Source organism: Amblyraja radiata, chromosome 3 (assembly GCF_010909765.2).
Source record: "Amblyraja radiata isolate CabotCenter1 chromosome 3, sAmbRad1.1.pri, whole genome shotgun sequence".
Classification (NCBI taxonomy): domain Eukaryota; kingdom Metazoa; phylum Chordata; class Chondrichthyes; order Rajiformes; family Rajidae; genus Amblyraja; species Amblyraja radiata.
In genome coordinates, this window is record NC_045958.1 from 58619440 (window position 1) to 58639222 (window position 19783).

At 40.2% G+C, this 19783-nt stretch overlaps 1 protein-coding gene across 2 annotated transcripts in view; it reads left to right on the top strand.

Annotated features, from left to right (window-relative positions):
- The window catches only part of LOC116971042 (sodium/potassium/calcium exchanger 2-like), a 57382-nt gene extending 38919 nt beyond the window's left edge, over window positions 1-18463 (top strand). For both annotated transcript variants that reach the window (XM_033017841.1, XM_033017843.1), the window contains 4 exons: window positions 6953-7096; window positions 9800-9889; window positions 11307-11473; window positions 12485-18463. In XM_033017841.1, coding sequence (XP_032873732.1) covers window positions 6953-7096; window positions 9800-9889; window positions 11307-11473; window positions 12485-12734 — 651 coding nt within the window. In that variant the 3' untranslated portion in view covers window positions 12735-18463. The remainder of the gene's footprint in view (window positions 1-6952; window positions 7097-9799; window positions 9890-11306; window positions 11474-12484) is intronic.
- The last annotated feature ends 1320 nt before the right edge of the window (window positions 18464-19783 follow it).

Consider the following 19783-nt stretch of genomic DNA (forward strand, 5'->3'; position numbering starts at 1 on the left):
GAATCAGTGCGCGCCAATGTTAAACAACACTTCTAAGAAGTACTGACAGTAGCAAGAATGTACTCTGAGTGGGGGTGACTTCAACATCCACTGCTAAGACTAGATGAGCCCTGAAGGACATCGCTGCCAGATCCAGTGTGTGACAGGTAGAAAGTGACCTAGCACAACGGATAAACTTACCGCACATTATCCTCTCTGATCCATCTGTTGTGGATGCGTCTCTCTGTGACAGCAGTGATAAAACTAAAAACCACACAAAGTTCTACTACGCCCCAAGGGCACCCTGCTTCATGTACAATCATGCTAAATGGATGTAAATCAGAACCAATCTGACAGCTCAAAACTGGACATCCTTCAGGTGCCGTGAACCATCAGCTACCACAGAATAGTACATCACCACGGTCTGCAACCTCAAGTCCCTTATTCAACAGAAGCATTAGCTACCAGACTTGCTCAAGATGCAGATGAGAGAGCTATGTCCCAGAAAAGGCAATATTGGCATCAACAGCCCAGTAAAACTGAAAACAATAGTAGTGAGGGATAGTGCTTGGAATCTGACTTTCAGACATTGTGATTGTTGGAGGTTAGTCATTCAAAACCAGGAGTTCACTGTGGGAACTCCTCTGGACAGTGCCCTAGGCCTAATCATTGCCTCATCAGTGATTTAAGGTCAGATATGGGGATGTTCATTGATCAAGCTACCATCCAAGAAAAAGCAGCCAGCACGATTGTCACTTCATCCACATCCCTATGCATGAATTAGCTTCACCAGCTTCACACAGCAGTTGTAGTGTATGTCATCTACTGTGGAAATTGCAGTTATTCTACTGGACTATTCAGTCTGTGTCTCCCACATCCATGGCCTCCACCGCCCAGAAAGAAGAGGGCAGTAGACGCGTAACAACATCCTCTGCGTGTCCCCTCCAATTTGTACGCTATTATGAATTGGAAGCATGTTGTTGCTCCATCAGCATTGTTTGGTCTGAAAACTTGAGCTTCCTCCACAACAGTGGAGCAAGATCAACATCACTGGAAGAATCACAAAGCTGCAAGAATCTGGCTCTACCATCTTCTCAAGGGCAATTAGGGGTAGAAAATGAATATTGACCTTAACCAATGGTAAAATGAATAAATGAAAGAAAATGCATCACGCGCCCATTGTCAGCTGTGCTTTCAGCCATCTAGGGCATTGGTCTGAAATTCATTCTCTAGGCTTCCCTGGCTTAACATCTGTCTTCCTCTTTAGGGTGCCCATGAAGGGCCTAATGTCCGAATTCCTGTCCCAATGTCCCTTTCTTTGGCTTCTTGTCAAGTTTAGCCCTTTACTCCTGGGAAACACCTTGGGATGTTTATGGTGTTAACACTGTCGGGCATAACAATAAGGTACAGGTCTCAAATGTGTGCAGGTTGCAAGAGAACAAGGTCCAGAACTTCCATGCTGGGTATTCTTCTGAAATTGGCAGATAAAATTGCAGCCTGTCAGGTGGTGATAAAAGCCATATTTCCCGTCCACTACTAAACATATTTAGAATAGAATATGTTTATTGTCATTGCACAAAACTGAGCAACGAAATTCCATTTGCTTCTCCTCCGTTAAAAGAAATACAACACAACAACCAATACACATATGTACAGTTAATAGTAAAATAATAGATACATTTTTAAAAGAGTTTAAAAGAATTTAGCGGTATTCCTCGAAGTTACTTCTTGCTTCCCAGTGTTCACTGTTGGAGTTAAGCTCTTTTACCGCACATGGGTAGAAACTATTTTTTAGTCTACAGGTGCGAGCCTGCAGAGACCTGAGTCGCCTCCCCGAGGGTAGCAGAGTAAAAAGATGTGTGGCAGGGTGGGATGTGTCCTTCTTGATATTTATGGCCCTGCGCAAGCATCGGGCCTTGTATATGTCATCCAAGGAGGGCAGGTTAGCGTTTGTAATGCGCTGCGCAGTTTTTATAATTCCCTGCAGCACCCTCCTCTCAGCCACAGTACAGCTGGCAAACCACACCAGGATTCCATAGGTGAGGATACTTTCCACGGCGCAGCGATAGAAGGACAACAGCAGCGGCTGTGAGACGTTGGCTCTCCGTAGAGACCTCAGGAAATACAGCCACTGATGAGACTTCTTCAAGAGAGTGACGGTGTTCATTTGCCATTTGAGGTCCTGGGAGATGTTTATTCCCAGGAACCTAAAGTCGTTGACTCTCTCCACCATGTCTCCTTTGATGTATAAGGGAGCAGGTTCCTCTCTCCTCTTCCTCCTGAAGTCAACGACAAGTTCTTTTGTCTTTGATGGGTTTAGTACCAGGTTGTTTTTGGTACACCAGACGGTCAGTTTTTGGACTTCATCCCTGTAGGCAGACTCGTCATCGTTGTTTATCAGTCCCACCACACTCGTGTCGTCCGCAAAATTTAATGAGACTTCTTGCTGTAGGAAGTCTTTGAAATTACTCCACGTCAACTGATCTGAAAAGTGATAATTCCTGATGATTGAGGAAGCATCAAATGGACAGAGAACCCAGTCAGAAAATTCCAAACCTTGCAAGTTGAAGTAGGTCACTGATTTTTCACTATCATTGATATTTTGTTGAAATTGAACGGCATGGTGCACAAAAAAAATCACCCTTGTGCAATATAATCATTCTGCTAAGCAGTTAATTTTTTTGTGTTCCTTTGGTCTTAAACCAAAGTCAATCCATCATTGAAGACGAGGTTTGGGCAGCTCTCCTGCCAACATTCTAATCCTCCTTTGCTCACTTTTACAGCTATTGCTGTGCTAGTTAGTCAAAAGATTTATTTAAAAACTATCTTCAGAAGTCTTACTATTTGCAACCTGAAGTAGTTGAATGGCTCCTGTTATTTCTCTCTACTATTGTTGTGTTTGTATATTTGGGTGGCACAGCACATCTTACACTTCAGAGGCCACATTCTATCTGTGCTTGACTGTTTTAAGCCAACATTTTCCACTGAAAAAAAACGAGATGGACTGACTTCAAGCAACTGCTAATTAGTCCTGAGCTTCTGAGAGGCCACCAGTAACAGTAATTTACTCATTTTTGCCACTTGTAGTTGATATAATTAAACATTGGTCAATTGTGATTGAGTTTTATTTTTCAAGCATAATGCCACTTCAATGGAGTGCCCAGTCCAGCAGTTGTTGCACACAGCATGCTGCAACATTAGTCTCCTGTCCAAAATAGTGATATAATTTTTGAATGTCAGATTAATATGTCAATCACAATGTTTGTAGCAGCAGATACTACTTTTAATTCTGGACCTGAGCAATGAAATGGGTGGAGAGAGCAGAGGAATAAATGACCCTCTAACGTTGTACAAGATTTATCCTAATAATATTTTGACTATACAAATGTGGTACAGGTACTGGTATAGTAGTGCAATAACAAATTTAAAAGTAAATTAAAGTTACTGCAATAACTTCCAAAGTAAAACACAATGTGCAATTCTCTGGTTCAATAAATACATTAAATTATTCCTCTGAACTCTACTCTTCTTCTTATCGAGTCCATATCGCCAGGACTTTTGGAGTGGCGGCGCGGCTCTGGCTGCAGCGGCTCTCCGGCAGTCCTGTTTGTTTTGTGTTTTTTGTGTTGTTTATTTCGTTTTGGTTAGTCTAGTTTTGGTTTTTAGTTTGTGTTTGGGGGGGGGTGGTTGAAACGGGGCTTGCTGTCTCTCCCTGCGGGGGAATGCGACTTTTTTGTCGTATTCCCCTTCTCTGCCTCCGTCTGCGCTGAGGCCTAATGGCGGAGCTGGCGACCTCGAGGCTCAGGAGGCAGAGCCCGCCAGGACTCGCCCTGAGCTCGCTCCCGTGAGGGCGGCCCGGCTCGGGGCTGGAACAGTGCTTCCGTGAGGGGCTGTGACGCTCCTGGGAGGGCGGCCTGGCCCGAGGAAGGAACGGTGCTTCCGTCGGAGTGGCCGAGCTCGGGGAGGTACGGCGTTCCCGGCCCGAGGGAGGAGCGGCGCCCATGTCGGGGCGGCCCGGCCCGGCCCCAGTGAGGTACGGCGCCCATGTCGGGGCGGCCCAGCCCGAGGGAGGAGCGGCGCCCATGTCGGGGCAGCACAGCCCGAGTGAGGTACGGCGCCCATGTCGGGGCGGCCCAGCCCGAGGGAGGAGCGGCGCCCATGTCGGGGCGGCCCAGCCCGAGGGAGGTACGGCGCCCATGTCGGGGCGGCCCAGCCCGAGGGAGGAGCGGCGCCCATGTCGGGGCGGCCCAGCTCGAGGGAGGTACGGCGCCCATGTCGGGGCGGCCTGGCGCGGGGCTGAGACGGTAACGGTACTCACGTGGGGGCGATCCGGCTCGGGGCTGGAACGGTGCTCCGGTGGCTGGGACGGTGTTCTGGCGGTGGTGGCCTGAGTCCGGGGTTCGGCCGCGGGCCAGCGGCTGCGTCAGCAGGACTGGTGGGCGGCAGCTTCGACCACCCCGGGGCGTGGTAATTGAGCCGCGGACAGTTTTTAACATCGCCCCGTGGGGTATCGCCTCAGCGCAGAGGGAGAAGAGGAGGGAAGAGACTGCAGCCCTAAGACTTTTGCCTCCATCACAGTGAGGAGATGCTGGGTGGACTCACTGTGGTGGATGTTAATATGTGTTTATTGTTGTTTTTTATTGTATTGTATTGTATGTTTGACTGCTGCAATTTCGTTCAGACTTCGGTCTGAATGACAATAAAGGCTATCTAATCACAAGATTAGAAATTGTTCAGCCAGAGCTGAACACACTTCCTGGTATCTGCAGACAATGGCGACTTGCGCTTCTTGTGCTTCGTGTGTGTAGTGGTGGAAAGATTGGTGGAAACAGGGCTGCAATGTGAACGCTCTTTCCTTGACCCCCTCAACTGTACTGAATAACTCCAAGGTCATCATGTTTGGCATTGTTAAGAAACTCAGATTCTGATGTTAATTTCTTGGCCTCATTATTCATTTGGTAATATGGGTGACTCCTGAACATGAGTTCTCCGAGTCCCGGGATTTCATTCCAGAATTAATTCCACAGTTATAAGCCAACCTACTGTCTTGTGAATTGCTCCAAAAGCATAAGAAGGTGACCAACATCTTATTAACTCATTCCTGTCCCCTTACCACTGGTTTGCACCTGGTCTATCATTTCCTCCTAGCCCACAGCTGTTGCAGACTTGCTACCTGAAGCCACCTGCAAGACTATGTTGGTCATTCGTGGAAAACAAATTTGTTATTAACCTTTGCCCAACTCAATAATGGGTGTTGAATATGAAATACATGCCACGAGTTCACCAAAAGATTTAGTGAACTTAGCACATCACTAGAGTGCCTGGTTACATCAATCCTGCACCTCTTAAAGGAAAAATGGTTGTGGTTGCGACTGTTTGGAGAGCAAACTGAAGACTATCTTCAAACAGCCTAGGCAGTAGCAGCAGAAGTCTGCCAGAACATCACCCTGCTGCCATCAGGTTGCAGGTGGCAACGTCAGCAATGTTCTCCATTGCATAGACTTCAAAGCATTCTGCTTGCCTTGGCTTCAAGTAGCTCCCGTTGGTCTAACATGGTTCCTCAAAGGTGAAGAGTTGCTGCAAGATGAAATCATTATGGCTGCTCCTCACCTATCAAGAGTTGACCAACATGATCCTCTGTGTCTGGCACATCCCCCAGAGGACTGGGCTTGCCACTATCACTAAAGCTAATGTGACTAGAGCCAACCAAATTGACTTTTCTTAGTGCTCTGCCATTATTAACCTCACCTGGTTCTTCAGCCGTTCCCTTCACTGAAAGCCGTTTGTTTCACTGATAAACACTCACTTAAAGAAAGTGAGTGCTGGTGAGTCAGGCACAGGTAGTAATTTTGTCCTGCTATTTTAATAACAATACCCTCTGAAATTGGAAAATTAGCCCAAGTGTGTCTCAGTTTCACGTAATTGAAATGATCATCTTGGATTAATTATTGGAAAATCTGGATCTACTCAAAATAATGTAGGAAAAAAAAGCTGCTGTATCACATCAGAGGTTTCACTCCATTTTGTCTACAAAACCTTGAATGTTCTGTAGAATCCCTCTGATTCCCTCGCTCTCTATCCCTCCCCCACCCAATTTGCACTAAATTCTCATTTTCACCCAACAAACAGCTAAGAATGGCCTGATCGTTTCTTTTTTGTATATCTTTCAATCATTGTTCTTTATCTCTCTACATCAGCATCTATATCTCTATATTTCCCTTATCCCTAACCAGTCTGAAGAAGGGTCTCGACCCGAAACATCACCCATTCCTTCTTTCCAGAGATACTGCCTGTCCGGCTGAGTTACTCTTGCTTTTTGTGTCTATCTTCGGTTTAAACCAACATCTGCAGTTCCTTCCTCCACAATCCCTGATAATGATGAGCTTCAAGTTCTAAAGTTAAACAAATGCAATAAATTATTGCAATACTATAATTTTCCATAGGAGGGTTTTAAGACTTTTCATCATTCGTAATTAATTATACATGTGCTTGAAAGTAGGAAAGTAAATGATTAAGCCATATATAGACCATCATTGGAATAAACAAAATTACTGATAATTCTAATTAAAATCAATATTTGAATTGATCAGATTGGCCTTGTGAATATGGACTGCTGGAGTAGTCATTAATTATTTCAAATACATTGGACTTACACACTAGGTTTGAATTTTTCATGAAAAACCCAGGACTTCAACATCAGAAATAACTGGATGATCTATCAAAATGAATTGACATTCCAAATTAATCACAAGAGAACAGATTTATTTTGCCATTCCTCAGTCAGTGCTTACAATTTTAACCTGTAACCTTTGCTTATCCACACAAATGCACAGCCATTGTTGTCTTGCCAGCAGAACAATAGTTTTGGTGAATAATGACAACAAAAATCAATTTTGCCAGAAAATGCAGTGCGTTATACCTATAGTAAATATTGAATGCAATTCCTAATTGTGTTTCCCTCCTTTTTTGTTAGGCTGAAGTTACCACACAGAATGACTATGAGGACCAGCCACTTACCTTGGCCTGGCCAGATACAGCACGCAAACGGATTATCTATCTAGTAATACTGCCTATTATTTTCGTATTGTGGATTAGCTTGCCTGATGTCAGGAAGAAGGTAAGCATCGGTGCAGATTTTCTTTTAACATACAGTATGCAAAGCATACGTTTTAACATACAGTATGCACAGCATTGGACAACTGCATCTGCCGTAGAGAAACAAATGAAAGTGTGAAGACCAAGAATGAAATGCAGGAAAATAAAAATACCGAGCAGTGGTGCAATAGAACCAATTTCATTAATTTTAAACACATTGATGGAATAAAAGCTCAGATGCATGAATTATTTTGGTATATTTAATACGCACAACATAAAATGAATTTCTACCCCAAAGATGGATTCAGAAATAATTGTTAGGAAGTTTTATCATGTGCACGATTATTGATCTCATGGGACAAATAGATAAAATAATGAAATATAGAAAATCCTGGAATTCATCCATACATGCCTCATCTAAACGAGTCCCATGTGCCCATGTTTGGCCCATATCCCTCTAAACCTTTCCTGTCTATGTACGTCCCACATAGGAGATTAGTGGACAAAATTAGAGCATATGGTATTGGGGGTAGGGTGCTGACAAGGATAGAAAATTGTTTGGCAGACAGGAAACAAAGAGTAAGGATTAACGGGTCCCTTTCAGAATGGCAGGCAGTGACTAGTGGGGTACCGCAAGGCTCGGTGCTGGTACCGCAGCTATTTACAATAAACATCAATGATATAGATGAAGGGATTAAAAGTAACATTAGCAAATTTGCAGACGACACAAAGCTGGGTGGCAGTGTGAACTGTAAGGAGGATGCTATGAGAATGCAGGGTGACTTGGACAGGTTGGGTGAGTGGGAAGATGCATGGCAGATGCAGTTTAATGTGGATAAATGTGAGGTTATCCACTTTGGTAGCACAAACAGGACGGCAGATTATTATCTAAATGGTGTCAAATCGGGAAAAGGGGAAGTATAACGGGATCAGGGGGGTCCTTGTTCATCAGTCAATGAAAGTAAGCATGCTGGTACAGCAGGCAGTGAAGAAAGTGAATGGCATGTTGGCCTTCATAACAAGAGGAGTTGAGTATAGGAGCAAAGAGGTCCTTCTGCAGTTGTACAGGGCCCTAGTGAGACCACACCTGGAGTATTGTGTGCAGTTTTGGTCCCCTAATTTGAGGAAGGACATTCTTGCTATTGAGGGAGTGCAGCGTAGGTTTACAAGGTTAATTCCCAGGATGGCGGGACTGTCATATGCTGAGAGAATGGAGCAGCTGGTCTTGTATACTCTGGAATTTAGAAGGATGAGAGGCGATCTTACTGAAACATATAAGATTATTAAGGGTTTGGACACGCTAGAGGCATGAAACATGTTCCTGATGTTGGGGGAGACCAGAACCAGGGGCCAAAGTTTAAGAATAAGGGGTAAGGCATTTAGAACGGAGATGAGGAAACACTTTTTCACACAGAAAGTTGTGAGTCTGTGGAATTCTCTGCCTCAGAGGGTGGAGGCCAGTTCTCTGGATGCTTTTAAGAGAGAGCTTGATAGGGCTTAAATCACATTAAATGGCGGTGCTGGCTCGAAGGGCCGAATGGTATTCTCCTGCACCTATTGTCTATTGTCTATTATCTATTGTCGATTGTACCTATAATATCTTCCTCAACTACCTCCTCTGGAAACCTGTTCCACATTCCAACCACCTCTGAGTGAAAATGATGCCCTTTGGGTTTGTATTAAATCTTGTCCCTCTCATCTTAAACATATGTTCTCTTGTTTATCATTTCTCTACTCTGGGTAAATGATTCTACCTATTCCCTTATGATATTATACACATCTATAAGATCACCCCTCAGCCTCCTGTGCTCCAAATAACAAAGCCCCAGCCCGCCCAACCTCTCCCTGTAGCTTAGCTCCTCAAGTTCTGGCAACATTCTTGTAAATCTTCTCTGCACTCTTTGCCGCTTAATGACATCCTTCCTACAGCAGGATGACCAAATCTGAACACAGTGCTCCAAGTGCAGCTTCACCAGCTTGTTGGGCTGTAGGGCCTTTTTTCATGATGTATGATTTTATGACTCCTTATGAGGGAAAATGTGATTCTGACATTCATTGTGAAACTGATTATTTATTAACTTGCATAATGATCAAAATATATATTGGTCCTCATTGCCTATGGTCTCTAGGTTAGGGAGGGGAGGGGTGGATGGGGGGGAATTCTACATGTGTTAAAACAAAAGGAATCAATTTAGTTACCTCAGTATTAGAAGAGTTTAAGGAAGAGATTGAAGGCTATCAAATAGGATTCTTCGGGTATGTGTGACAAATCAAGGAAAATTTGCAGTATATTGAACTTGATCCTAGTTAAGGCTGTAAGGTTAGGTAACATGGCTATATGAAGCAATCAAAGGAAAGTGGGAACTACATTTTAAAAAGTCTGTTTGCAAGCCAGTGGTATAAATAATTCTCAAAAAGTGAGCTATTATATTTGACTGCTGAACCCAAGAATGATTGGCAATACCTGGGTGTTCTTTGTCGTCCCAGATCCCACTGGAATCTGGCACGGGATTTAGCTAGAAGTGTGCAGGGAGCTCAGAAGCATCAGTTAACACAGGAATACTTTGCTGGATTTTGTTTACAGGAATTTGTTTACTATTATGGAAAGATCCACAAACTTTAAAGATTACAGTTCATCATATAAGTAGATGCCCAAATATATTCTCGTGATGTTCTCGTTTAGGCATACACACTCAAAATTAACCCACACTTTTTCTCGTTGCAGAGGATGCAGAAATATTTTGCCTTTTCTTTCTTGGGATCAATCGGCTGGATTGGTGGATTTTCCTACTTGATGGTCTGGTGGGCTCACCAGGTAAGCACGTTGATCTCCTGTAAGTTTGAACCAGAAACTGGAAGATTTTTTAATTTTTTTTGCAGTTACTATTCCTTGTTTTATTAAGTGGTTATCTGACATCGAGCATCAACATCATTAACCCTTCTAAAGAGAAAAGGATAGAGGTCACTTTCCTGTTATCTATATCTATCTATAACATATCTATCTATATATTAAAATTCTGTGTGTGTGTGTGTGTGTGTGTTTGTGGGTGTATGTCAGATTCCATTTTCAGATATTTTTTCAGATTAGATTTTTGCCCTTTGATTCCTTAGTCCGCCAAAACCACATGCTGAAACTCTGAGATTTTTTTCCATTTCGGTAGAGATTTCACTTTTACATTCGCAAATCCACTCTTCATTAAATTTCGTCGTTTTTATGTGCACATTTTTATTAAAATCCTCCCCCCCCCAAATTTTTTTTTCCAAATGTTAAAAAAAACAGCTCTCACCCATAGAATGTTGGTGATCGTTCCATTGTGTGATGTCACAATGCCCAATGCTCACAGATGTCCAATCGGAATGGAATCATTTACATATGCCTTTGCTCCAGCCCCCCCCCCCCCACCTGATGTCGCAGCACGTCGTTCCATTGTGTGATGTCACAATGCCATCCCTCACAGATGTCCAATCAGAATGGATCTCATTTACATATGCCTTTGCACCAGCCCCCAGCCTGTGTCGAAGCGCATGGTCACGTGTGTGGGAATAGAGAAAGAGGATTGGGGGTGATAGGGAATGGGGAATAGATGGACTGCCTTTATCCCTCCCCCTCCCACTCTCCCTCCCCACTCTTTCCCCTCCCTCCTCCCACCCCTCTCCCCCTCCTTCCACATTCTTCCCCCTCCCTCCCCTACCACTACCCCCTACCCCCCTCTCTCTCCCTTTCTCCCACTTCCACAACTCCCCCCTACACCTCTCCCCCTCCCTCCCCACTCTCCCACTTCTCTCCTGGGGAAAGGCACAGGGAGTCACTCCCCAAAGAAAACCTCTGATAACCAACATTCATCTAATTTTCTTCTCTCCTTCAAATCATCACTATTTGATTTCAAATATCAGATAATTAAGTTCCAAATATTTGGCGTTGCTTTGTTACACGTTATACATATGAAAAAAAAATCTAATGAAATGTTCTCAAACTATGATTGTTTAATCATGAACAGACTTCTTATTCTCTGCTTATCGTTGAATCTCTATAAAATATTGTACCCAGATGATGATTCATGCCTCTTAATATCTCTCATCAACTGAGCAAATCCTTTTCTCCAGGAATTGTTTAAGTAGAATAAATGGAATGATGCTTTCAAGTAGTGACCTTTGTGCTTGGATTCTAATGTAGCTGCAAGCTTTTCTTATTGGTGTCACGCAAAATAATACATTCTCTTTTCATTCTGTAGGTTGGGGAGACTATTGGGATCACCGAAGAGATTATGGGATTGACAATCTTAGCAGCAGGCACTTCGATTCCTGACCTAATCACAAGTGTAATCGTTGCACGGAAGGGACTTGGTGATATGGCAGTGTCCAGCTCAGTTGGAAGCAATATATTTGACATTACGGTTGGGTAAGTTCATGAGAAATAATTTTGACCTTTATATTCATGGCTTCTTTGGCTTTCAGTATAGGGAGCTTTCCTAATTATATCTAATTTTCTGTCAATTGTTGCATCTCTGCCTTTTCCTTCGACTCCATAAGTTCCAGCTGGATCAACTCTGTGTATCCTCTACTCACTTGGATATACTTAAGCACATTTCGAATTAAGTTTTCCCCTCTTCTATCCTGCTGAGAAAGCTATTATATTTATGAGCCCAAACAAAAAATGCAAAGTGAGCATTTCGCTGCAATAAAAGGAGGTGATTTACCACCACCACCTTCAGAGGTTATTAGTGATGCATCAAAATGGATTGCTCAACCACTGACACCTACACCAATGACTGAATTAAGAGAAAATTATATTCATTAACAGAGGCATCAAAGCTGACTTCTATCCTGTTCTCAACGAACATCAACTTTTCCAAATACACAATTCTCTAGGAAACCTTCCCATCCCCTGAGCTACCAACCCTGTAATGTCTCCTCTTGTGCCAGATAAACTCATTTCTATCTTGTCCATTATGATACGATACGATACTACACGATATGGCACAATACGATAGAACTTTATTTATCCCAGGTGGGAATTTGGTCTGCCAACAGCCATGAAACGCAAAATACATGAAACATGAAATTAAAGTGACTAGTGGAAAGTCCGGGTTTGGGATGTGCAAAGATTAGGGAGGCTGGGAATCAGACAACCCCACAACAGAAAGGGGTTGTACAGTTTGATAGCCACAGGGGAAAAGGATCGCCTGTGGCATTCTATACTGCAAACTTAAACTTACAAACTGCTAATGTTAATGTGTGGGATCACTGGTCAGTGCAGACTCGGTGGGCCGAAGGGTTTGCTTCCGCGCTCTATCTCTAAACTAAACCAAACTAAACTTTAGTACTAAGAATGTAACTCTGATTTATTGATAGAAGAAGTGAGGGTTTGACATGCTGATTCAGAAATCTGTTCTCCTTCATCTTTTCGCAGGTTGCCTCTGCCATGGCTCCTGAAAGCTTTTTCCAACAACTTAAGCCCTATCATAGTCCGCAGTAATGGCCTATTCTGCGCTATCGTCCTACTGTTCATTATGCTCATCTTCGTCATCCTTTCAATTGGAGCCTGCAGATGGAAAATGAACAAAATTCTCGGTTTAATAATGTTTATACTATACATTTTGTTTCTGATTGCCAGTGTTCTATTGGAAGAGAAAGTCATCCGCTGCCCTGGTACGGTGTGAGCTTTGCGATTGTACGCTTTTTCTCACTTTGAGGTAAAGATGGGAAAATAAGAACTCATCCTGCTTGCTGCAGCTCTGTTTTTTTTCCCCAGATTGACTCAGCCAGCACATGCAATTTAATGGTGAATGAGAAAGTAATACTAAACAATAACAACTGGTTTTTTTTCTTGATTGGTTGACTTTTTGAACTCATTTCAAGCAAATTAATAAAGTTGATGTTTGTGTCTTGGAGGGATGTACACTTTCTGGGATTTCACGGGATTACTCCGATATCTGTTGAAAGACCACTGCCCAAGTTGGTTAAAGACCCCTTTAGAAGGTTCATTTCAATGTTCTTTTTTGTTGCTAGATGATACTTCAGTGGCAAACTTTTTCTGCCAGATTTTCAGATATTGACATAATATCACATTATATTTCAAAATGACTGGTGTGAAGTAATTTATTTTTAAAGATAAAATGGTGCATTAAACTGATTTTGAGGGCATCTTCTTGGTTTGGGAATGGGGTAATAACATTTAGCCAGTTAGCCAAAACTTGCCTGTTCTTCAGGTACCACAAATCAGATTAGTGCTGGAGTTGTAATGTTTAGTACAGTTATATCTGTTAGTATTAGATTGTATTTTTTTGCACATCTATTAAATCATTATACAATTTTATGTTTTAATTATTAACATATTTTTTTTTTCTGCTTAGCACAGCAATTTTAATCATCAGTACAATTCATGAATAAAACAATTAAGCTGCTATAGATTGAAAGTATCAAAAACAGGTGTGAGTGGCAAGATTAAGGTTACAGAGCTATTAATCTTTTGCTAAGGTCATAGCTATTTATCTATTGTATACAACATTATTGCTTCACTGCCTAGCACAGAACAAAATCTGTCACTGACATTCTGCCACATTGTGGAATCAACACCTTAGGGCCTATAGATTATTTCTGCACTTTACTTAGTCAATTACAGATAAACATTGGTGTATGCTTTCTTTTCACACTTTTTTTCAAGACCATAATATATTTCCAAAGTAAACCTGATCTGTAACAGGTTAAAATAGTATTTTGTTGATTTCCAGTTGATACTGTTAACTTTATTCTTGAATGTAACTTTTTTCAGGAGTCTACATTCCTCTGTACTTTTGATTAGATTACATATACACCCTCAAAATGCAAGTGCGGTAATGAATTGGGTTGCTAATCCATTCAAAAAGAATTAAGAATGTATAACACTTTTGCACAAACCACACTAGTTTTCCTCTCACAAGATAAACTTTGTGCAGTATTTACAGGGAAATTCTAACACAGGCATAAGGTGTGGCATGCAAGTCCACATTGTGCTCTCTTGACATTACTTCTAATATAAGTCTTTACTCTCCATGCTACTGTTACAAGCTTTATGTTATTTGATCAATACACCAGATTCAGTGAATTGGGAGATATTATAAAAGTGTGTTTTTAATTAAATAAATATATAAATATAGATACATACATATATATATATATAATATGTAAACTAGGGCTTTATAATGTTAATGTTCAGCTGATATTCAAATAGCTAGGATTCAATGGGTTCATTTACAGCTGTCAATAAAAATTAAAACAGCAATAACCTCACCTTGAAGTCCATTTTGGGCTGATGATGGCCATAATGTATGTAATGAAATGATTTAGGATTATTGTCAATCTCGGGACAACATGTGCAATGTGATGTTTATGTGATGTTCTTGCAAGCATTATGTGTTTGAAGTGCAAAAGAAGCTGTGTGTACTTATCAAAAACATTTATCAAGTCAATGATTGGTTTTACATGATGAACGTAGGGATCTGAAACATAAGAGACAAAACAAATATGCACTCACCTTTCCATTGATTATATTTTTCAATCTCTAACTTTAACTCTTAATACAATAGGTTCTGATACATATTTCAAATTACAATGACTCATGCTCTCTTTTGTCCTGTCATTGGTATTAACTGCCAGCAATATGATAAAATTAGGATTCAGCTATGGCACTATTTTTCAATATCTTTGCTATTAAAAATCATTATAAAAAAACATTTTCACAAGGTAATTTCACTAAAATTTATTGTTGAGTAAAGTGCTTCAATATTTTCACCTCAAAATGCAAAATGGGATCAAATTAATCAATCTAATTTGATAGAATAATGTCTTTAAATTATCTGCTGTGATTAGGAGCATGTATTTTGGACATGAATACCAGTTCTACAACTTTTGTCTTTATTTTTTTACGTACTTGTCCTTCCACTATGTTCTAATTAACTTTGCTGAGTTCATCTTTGGGTGTAATAATGCATACAAAATATTGTGGTGCCCTCCCTAAATTTTCTTATCGTAAAGACATCTCCACATCACACCAGTGATCACAATCCCATGCTGTTAAATCTAGATTACACTTTCTAGTAGCTCCTCTTTAGTTGCACTGTAGTGGAAAGAGCTTTTGTTTGTGCTGTAAGAAAGCAAGGGCAGCAATTTCTTCAGACTTGTTGGGGGTCATAGGGTATGCATTTCAACCAAGCTCAATTAGATTTGAATCTCAGTCCTGTAAAGGCAGCTAATCTACTTTTAAAACAAGAAATAATGTTATTCATTTGTCCAATAAGCAATGGTAAATTCCAAGGTTCTGAAGAGTGGGAATGGGCAGAAGACAATCTTAATCTGCCCCCAGACAAGAAATTACAATATTTAAATGTTTATATCAGAAACATTTGCCATCAATAAAATAAAAATCCTAGTTAGAACTGATCTGGCTTTTCACAATAATCAGTAAATGGGGAACGGCTCTCTTTATTTGCATATTCAGGAATAACGTGTGTGATAGGCGGGTGCAGTGGATGCTTAAAAACAAAGTTCTGTCTAAATGTACCTCAAATTGAGCCCCCGCTGTAGCACTGTGACAAATGTAATACCTCTTAAAATTGGTGCATTGCAGGCTAACTTCTTCCTTAAGATAATGCATGGGAGCTGCTATCACTTAATCGCTTGAGCCTTTCATTACGTAGAGTTTTAACGTGATTAAATTTTTAAAGGATTTTAAATTATTCAAAAGATTAATGATTATCTTAATAATAGCTAAAGGAAGTTTGGATCAAATTATATGGTGCATGCATAATTTTTTTCTAATATATCTCTTCCTCACTGAACATCACCAACGCTATCCCACCTCCACATTTAAAGCCTCCAATCCAGTCATTATTTATTCCAATCTCCGTGGAAATCTGTGACCATAGGAATAGGCAGAGATGTTGATGTAACTACCATTTAAATGCAGTATGAAACTAGTTAATATGAGACTGGAGAAATGGCTCAACCACTGTTCTATGCACCAGGCTACTGTCTAATAAGCCCAAGATTGGAAACTCATCAGTATAATGATCATGGGAGCAAATTTGCTTCTGACTCTATATAGTTCAACTGCACGGTCCATTCTTAAAATTAGTAATTACTTCAGAAACTTGTAGGCACAAAAATCAGTTACTGAAAGTTACAATACATGAATAAGAAACAATGTACTCCTGGTCAAACTTAAATTAGGTTAATATTTTAATACCTCTACAGTTGAGGACAATCTCCAATAATATTATTGCAACTGTTGTTTGCAGAAGCCCTCATTCGTTATAAACAAGATGCACTCAGTCTGAGTTAATGGATAATGGTCAGCATAATCGTGAAGTCCAAAATATTTTTAATCGCTATGATTGTGCAGCTTAATAAATGTTAGAATAACTTATTGCAACATTGTGATAATGTCCTCCTTTACATCAGCAAATAACATAAACTACTATGTTAAAGACGAGTTTGGCCTTGGTTCAGTGAATTACCGATTCTTATAAAAATTGCATTTCTTAGGTTGACAATACTCAATTATTTGTTTTATTGACAGCAGTAAATTAACAGAACAGGAATAAACATAGCAATGACATAATTACTTCAATTCACTAATTACTTACACCAACCCACAGTGAGTTTGGACAGAGCAGTAATTATTATATAAGCTACTTGTTAATGATTCTGGATAAATCAACCTCTCCCACTGACCACTCACTTGTATTTCTGAATGTACTGCATGAAAATTAAATGGTGACTTTTAACTAAACCATTTCTGCACAGAATGATGTTTCTAAGCAAAGAATATGCGATGCAAATTTAATCTAACGAACGGTTAAATATATAATGTCTGGATTTATTATACGTTCCAGGGCATCAGTGGGTACTGTCTGAGTTGTAGAAGATCTAAATTCAGTGGGTAGACATACCTCAGATCTTGCCATGCTTCAATAGAATAACCATTAGAATTTGCATTATGCGTGGCTGCTAGGTATAAGACAGGTAAGCAACAGGCCTTCGGAACAGTCATCACCACTTTAAATCTGTTTTGAAATATAATAAATGGATAGAGATTTGAAAATGCTGTGATCCAATGTCTGGTGGAAGACCTTACAAATGTGTTTTAAAGCTAACTAATACTTATAGAGGCACATAATTAACCTTTATTAAGCACTGTAGAGCACTTATGTAAAAAGATATGTTGGGCTGAAATGTGCATGTCTTTTTAATGATGCATACATCAGTTTGGGGAATTAACACATTATAATGTTTCATTGGGAAAACTCATCAGTGCTGTAAATCATTGAAAAATGTTTCAATTTTGCTTCTCCTATATCTGAAGCAAAGCAATATTTGACTGCAATATTTTAATGGTAACTGTCTGTTCTCAAATAGTCAATACATCAGTGAGTATCTGCCAATATGCCTGGAGATTATTGCTAATCTAGGCTTCAGATTTTATTTTTCTGTTTAAATCTAGTCATATAGAAGGAAGATTTCTCCCTTAACAATGATAAAGAACAATCTGGAGATGCTGAAATAAAATATGCAGCATCTGGAAAGACAGATCCATGTTACAAGTGGATGATCTCCATCTATATTAATACAGGGCCTCCAATCTAAACATTCATTTGTCTTTTTCTCAATAGCTGATTGTGTTGTGTTTGTGCTTTTTTGTCACAAGTGTATATTTACCTCAATGGGAAGTTTTACAAACAGGCCAGAGTTCCTAGCAATGCCAAAAACAACATAGTATAAAACCTCCTTTTTACACTTGTTATCTACCTGATTTTATTTAACCATAGGAAAGTTTGCATCTGCTACAACCCAACTTAAGCATTTTCTTTTTTTTAAATGTACACAAATATTTCAGCAATATGTGCACTCCCTCTGTTTACTTGCCTGACAAATTGTCTTGCAATGTATTTTCTCAAAAATTCATAATCCCTTTAGTTCTGTCTTGGCATACTGTAATCTTCCCTAATATTAATTATGAAAGCTCTGCACATTGGCTTTGCAGTAACCAATGCAACTTGATTTAATATTCAAAGATTGATTACTAAAAATGGGATGTGACATGCATAATATCAAAATTCTGACAAAACCATAGGCTAGAAATCAAATGTACTGTAATGTGTATTGATGTAATCCTCATTACCAAGCTCATTAACAGTAGTGCACAACTGTATATAGTAACAAAAATATTTGTACATAATCTATTTAAAGTATACATTAATGGCTTTCTGATGAGAAATTTGTTCATGCACTATTGTTATCGTTCTCGCTGTGTCCGTAAGGTTTCTCCACCTAAAGACAATCTGTTTCAATTGTGTCTCTTTCTGTAAGATATAATAAGTGTGGAAATAAAAATATCAAATTAACAAATTAACATTATTGGTCATTCTTGAAGCTCTGAGTAATTTCATAAACATTTAAGAAGAAATTCACCGAGGTAAAGTTCATGCAAACCTTCAGATATGTCACCAGCTGAACGTGTAAAATTGAAGCCATTATAATTTTTAAAGCAGTATTTGTGCACTGTACTTTATCGTTCCATTCAATGTCAGTGAGCATTTAGATCAGTATCAAGGGTCATACAACTAACATTTGTTCTCCTTAGATAATTAGATTGCAAAGGTAAAATATCATGCATGATATTTTACCTTTGCAATCTAATTATCTAAGGAGAAAAAAGCGAAGTTGTAACACATGCTAAAGTGTGTGAAATAGTTAAGTGAATCCTTTCACTATTTTCCTTCAACTCCATTTAACCAGATTTACACAACTTGCAATTTGAACACATATGTTCACGTCGAAAGATTAATTGCAATTCCTCGATTAAAAATAAACAACAAGCTCATCTAAAGACATTATTAGAGTGAAGGAATTATTTCAAAAATGATAGTTACAATTCGTTTTTGTAGATTGATTTTTTTCAGTCCTTTAAAAGAATTCACCCATTTAAACTGACTAGTGTATCCATTAAAGAAAGTGACAAATCTCAAGGCATGGGTAGCTTACAACCCAGAGATATGAATATTGAATTCTCTAATTTTAAGTAACTTTTAACCACCTTCTACCTCCAATCGCCTCCCCTCCCCCTCCCTTTTATACCCCTTCCTCCACCCCACTCGTTTAACCAGTTCCATAGTTCACCACATTGTATCCATCTTGAGATCACACCTTTCCCAACCAACAACAGGCCTACCAGGGCACCACCCTACCTGAGGTCACTGGTGGCCGCCCCTGATTGATCTTGGTCTTTTGTCGACTGCATCTCTTCACCCCCACCCCCCCCCCCCCCCCCCAACCCCCTAGTTTCAGTCTGAAGACCTTTAATATAGTGGTGCAGGGATGTTCTGGTGAGCAAAATTAAATTAGGATCCTGTAACCATTAAACCCGCAGATGCGTCAGAGTCAGGGCAGTAGCACGTCATAGTTGCAATCATTCAGAATGCAACTCCAACTTCTGTTTTAAGGTTACATTTCAGTAGCAGATGGTCAGTGCATTCACCGAGCAGAGTCAAACCTGCTGGACTTTTATGAATTCAAGCTGAGCAGCTCCCTTGCTGCAACAAAGCAGTGCAGTAGGTGGGTGGAATGAAAGTCCCTCCCATCATCTGTGCCAAGGGCTGAACAGTAGGTGGATTGGCAAGCACACTGTTTGGCAGCCATTGGCTGCAACTTGGAGATTTATGTTGAGTGGCAA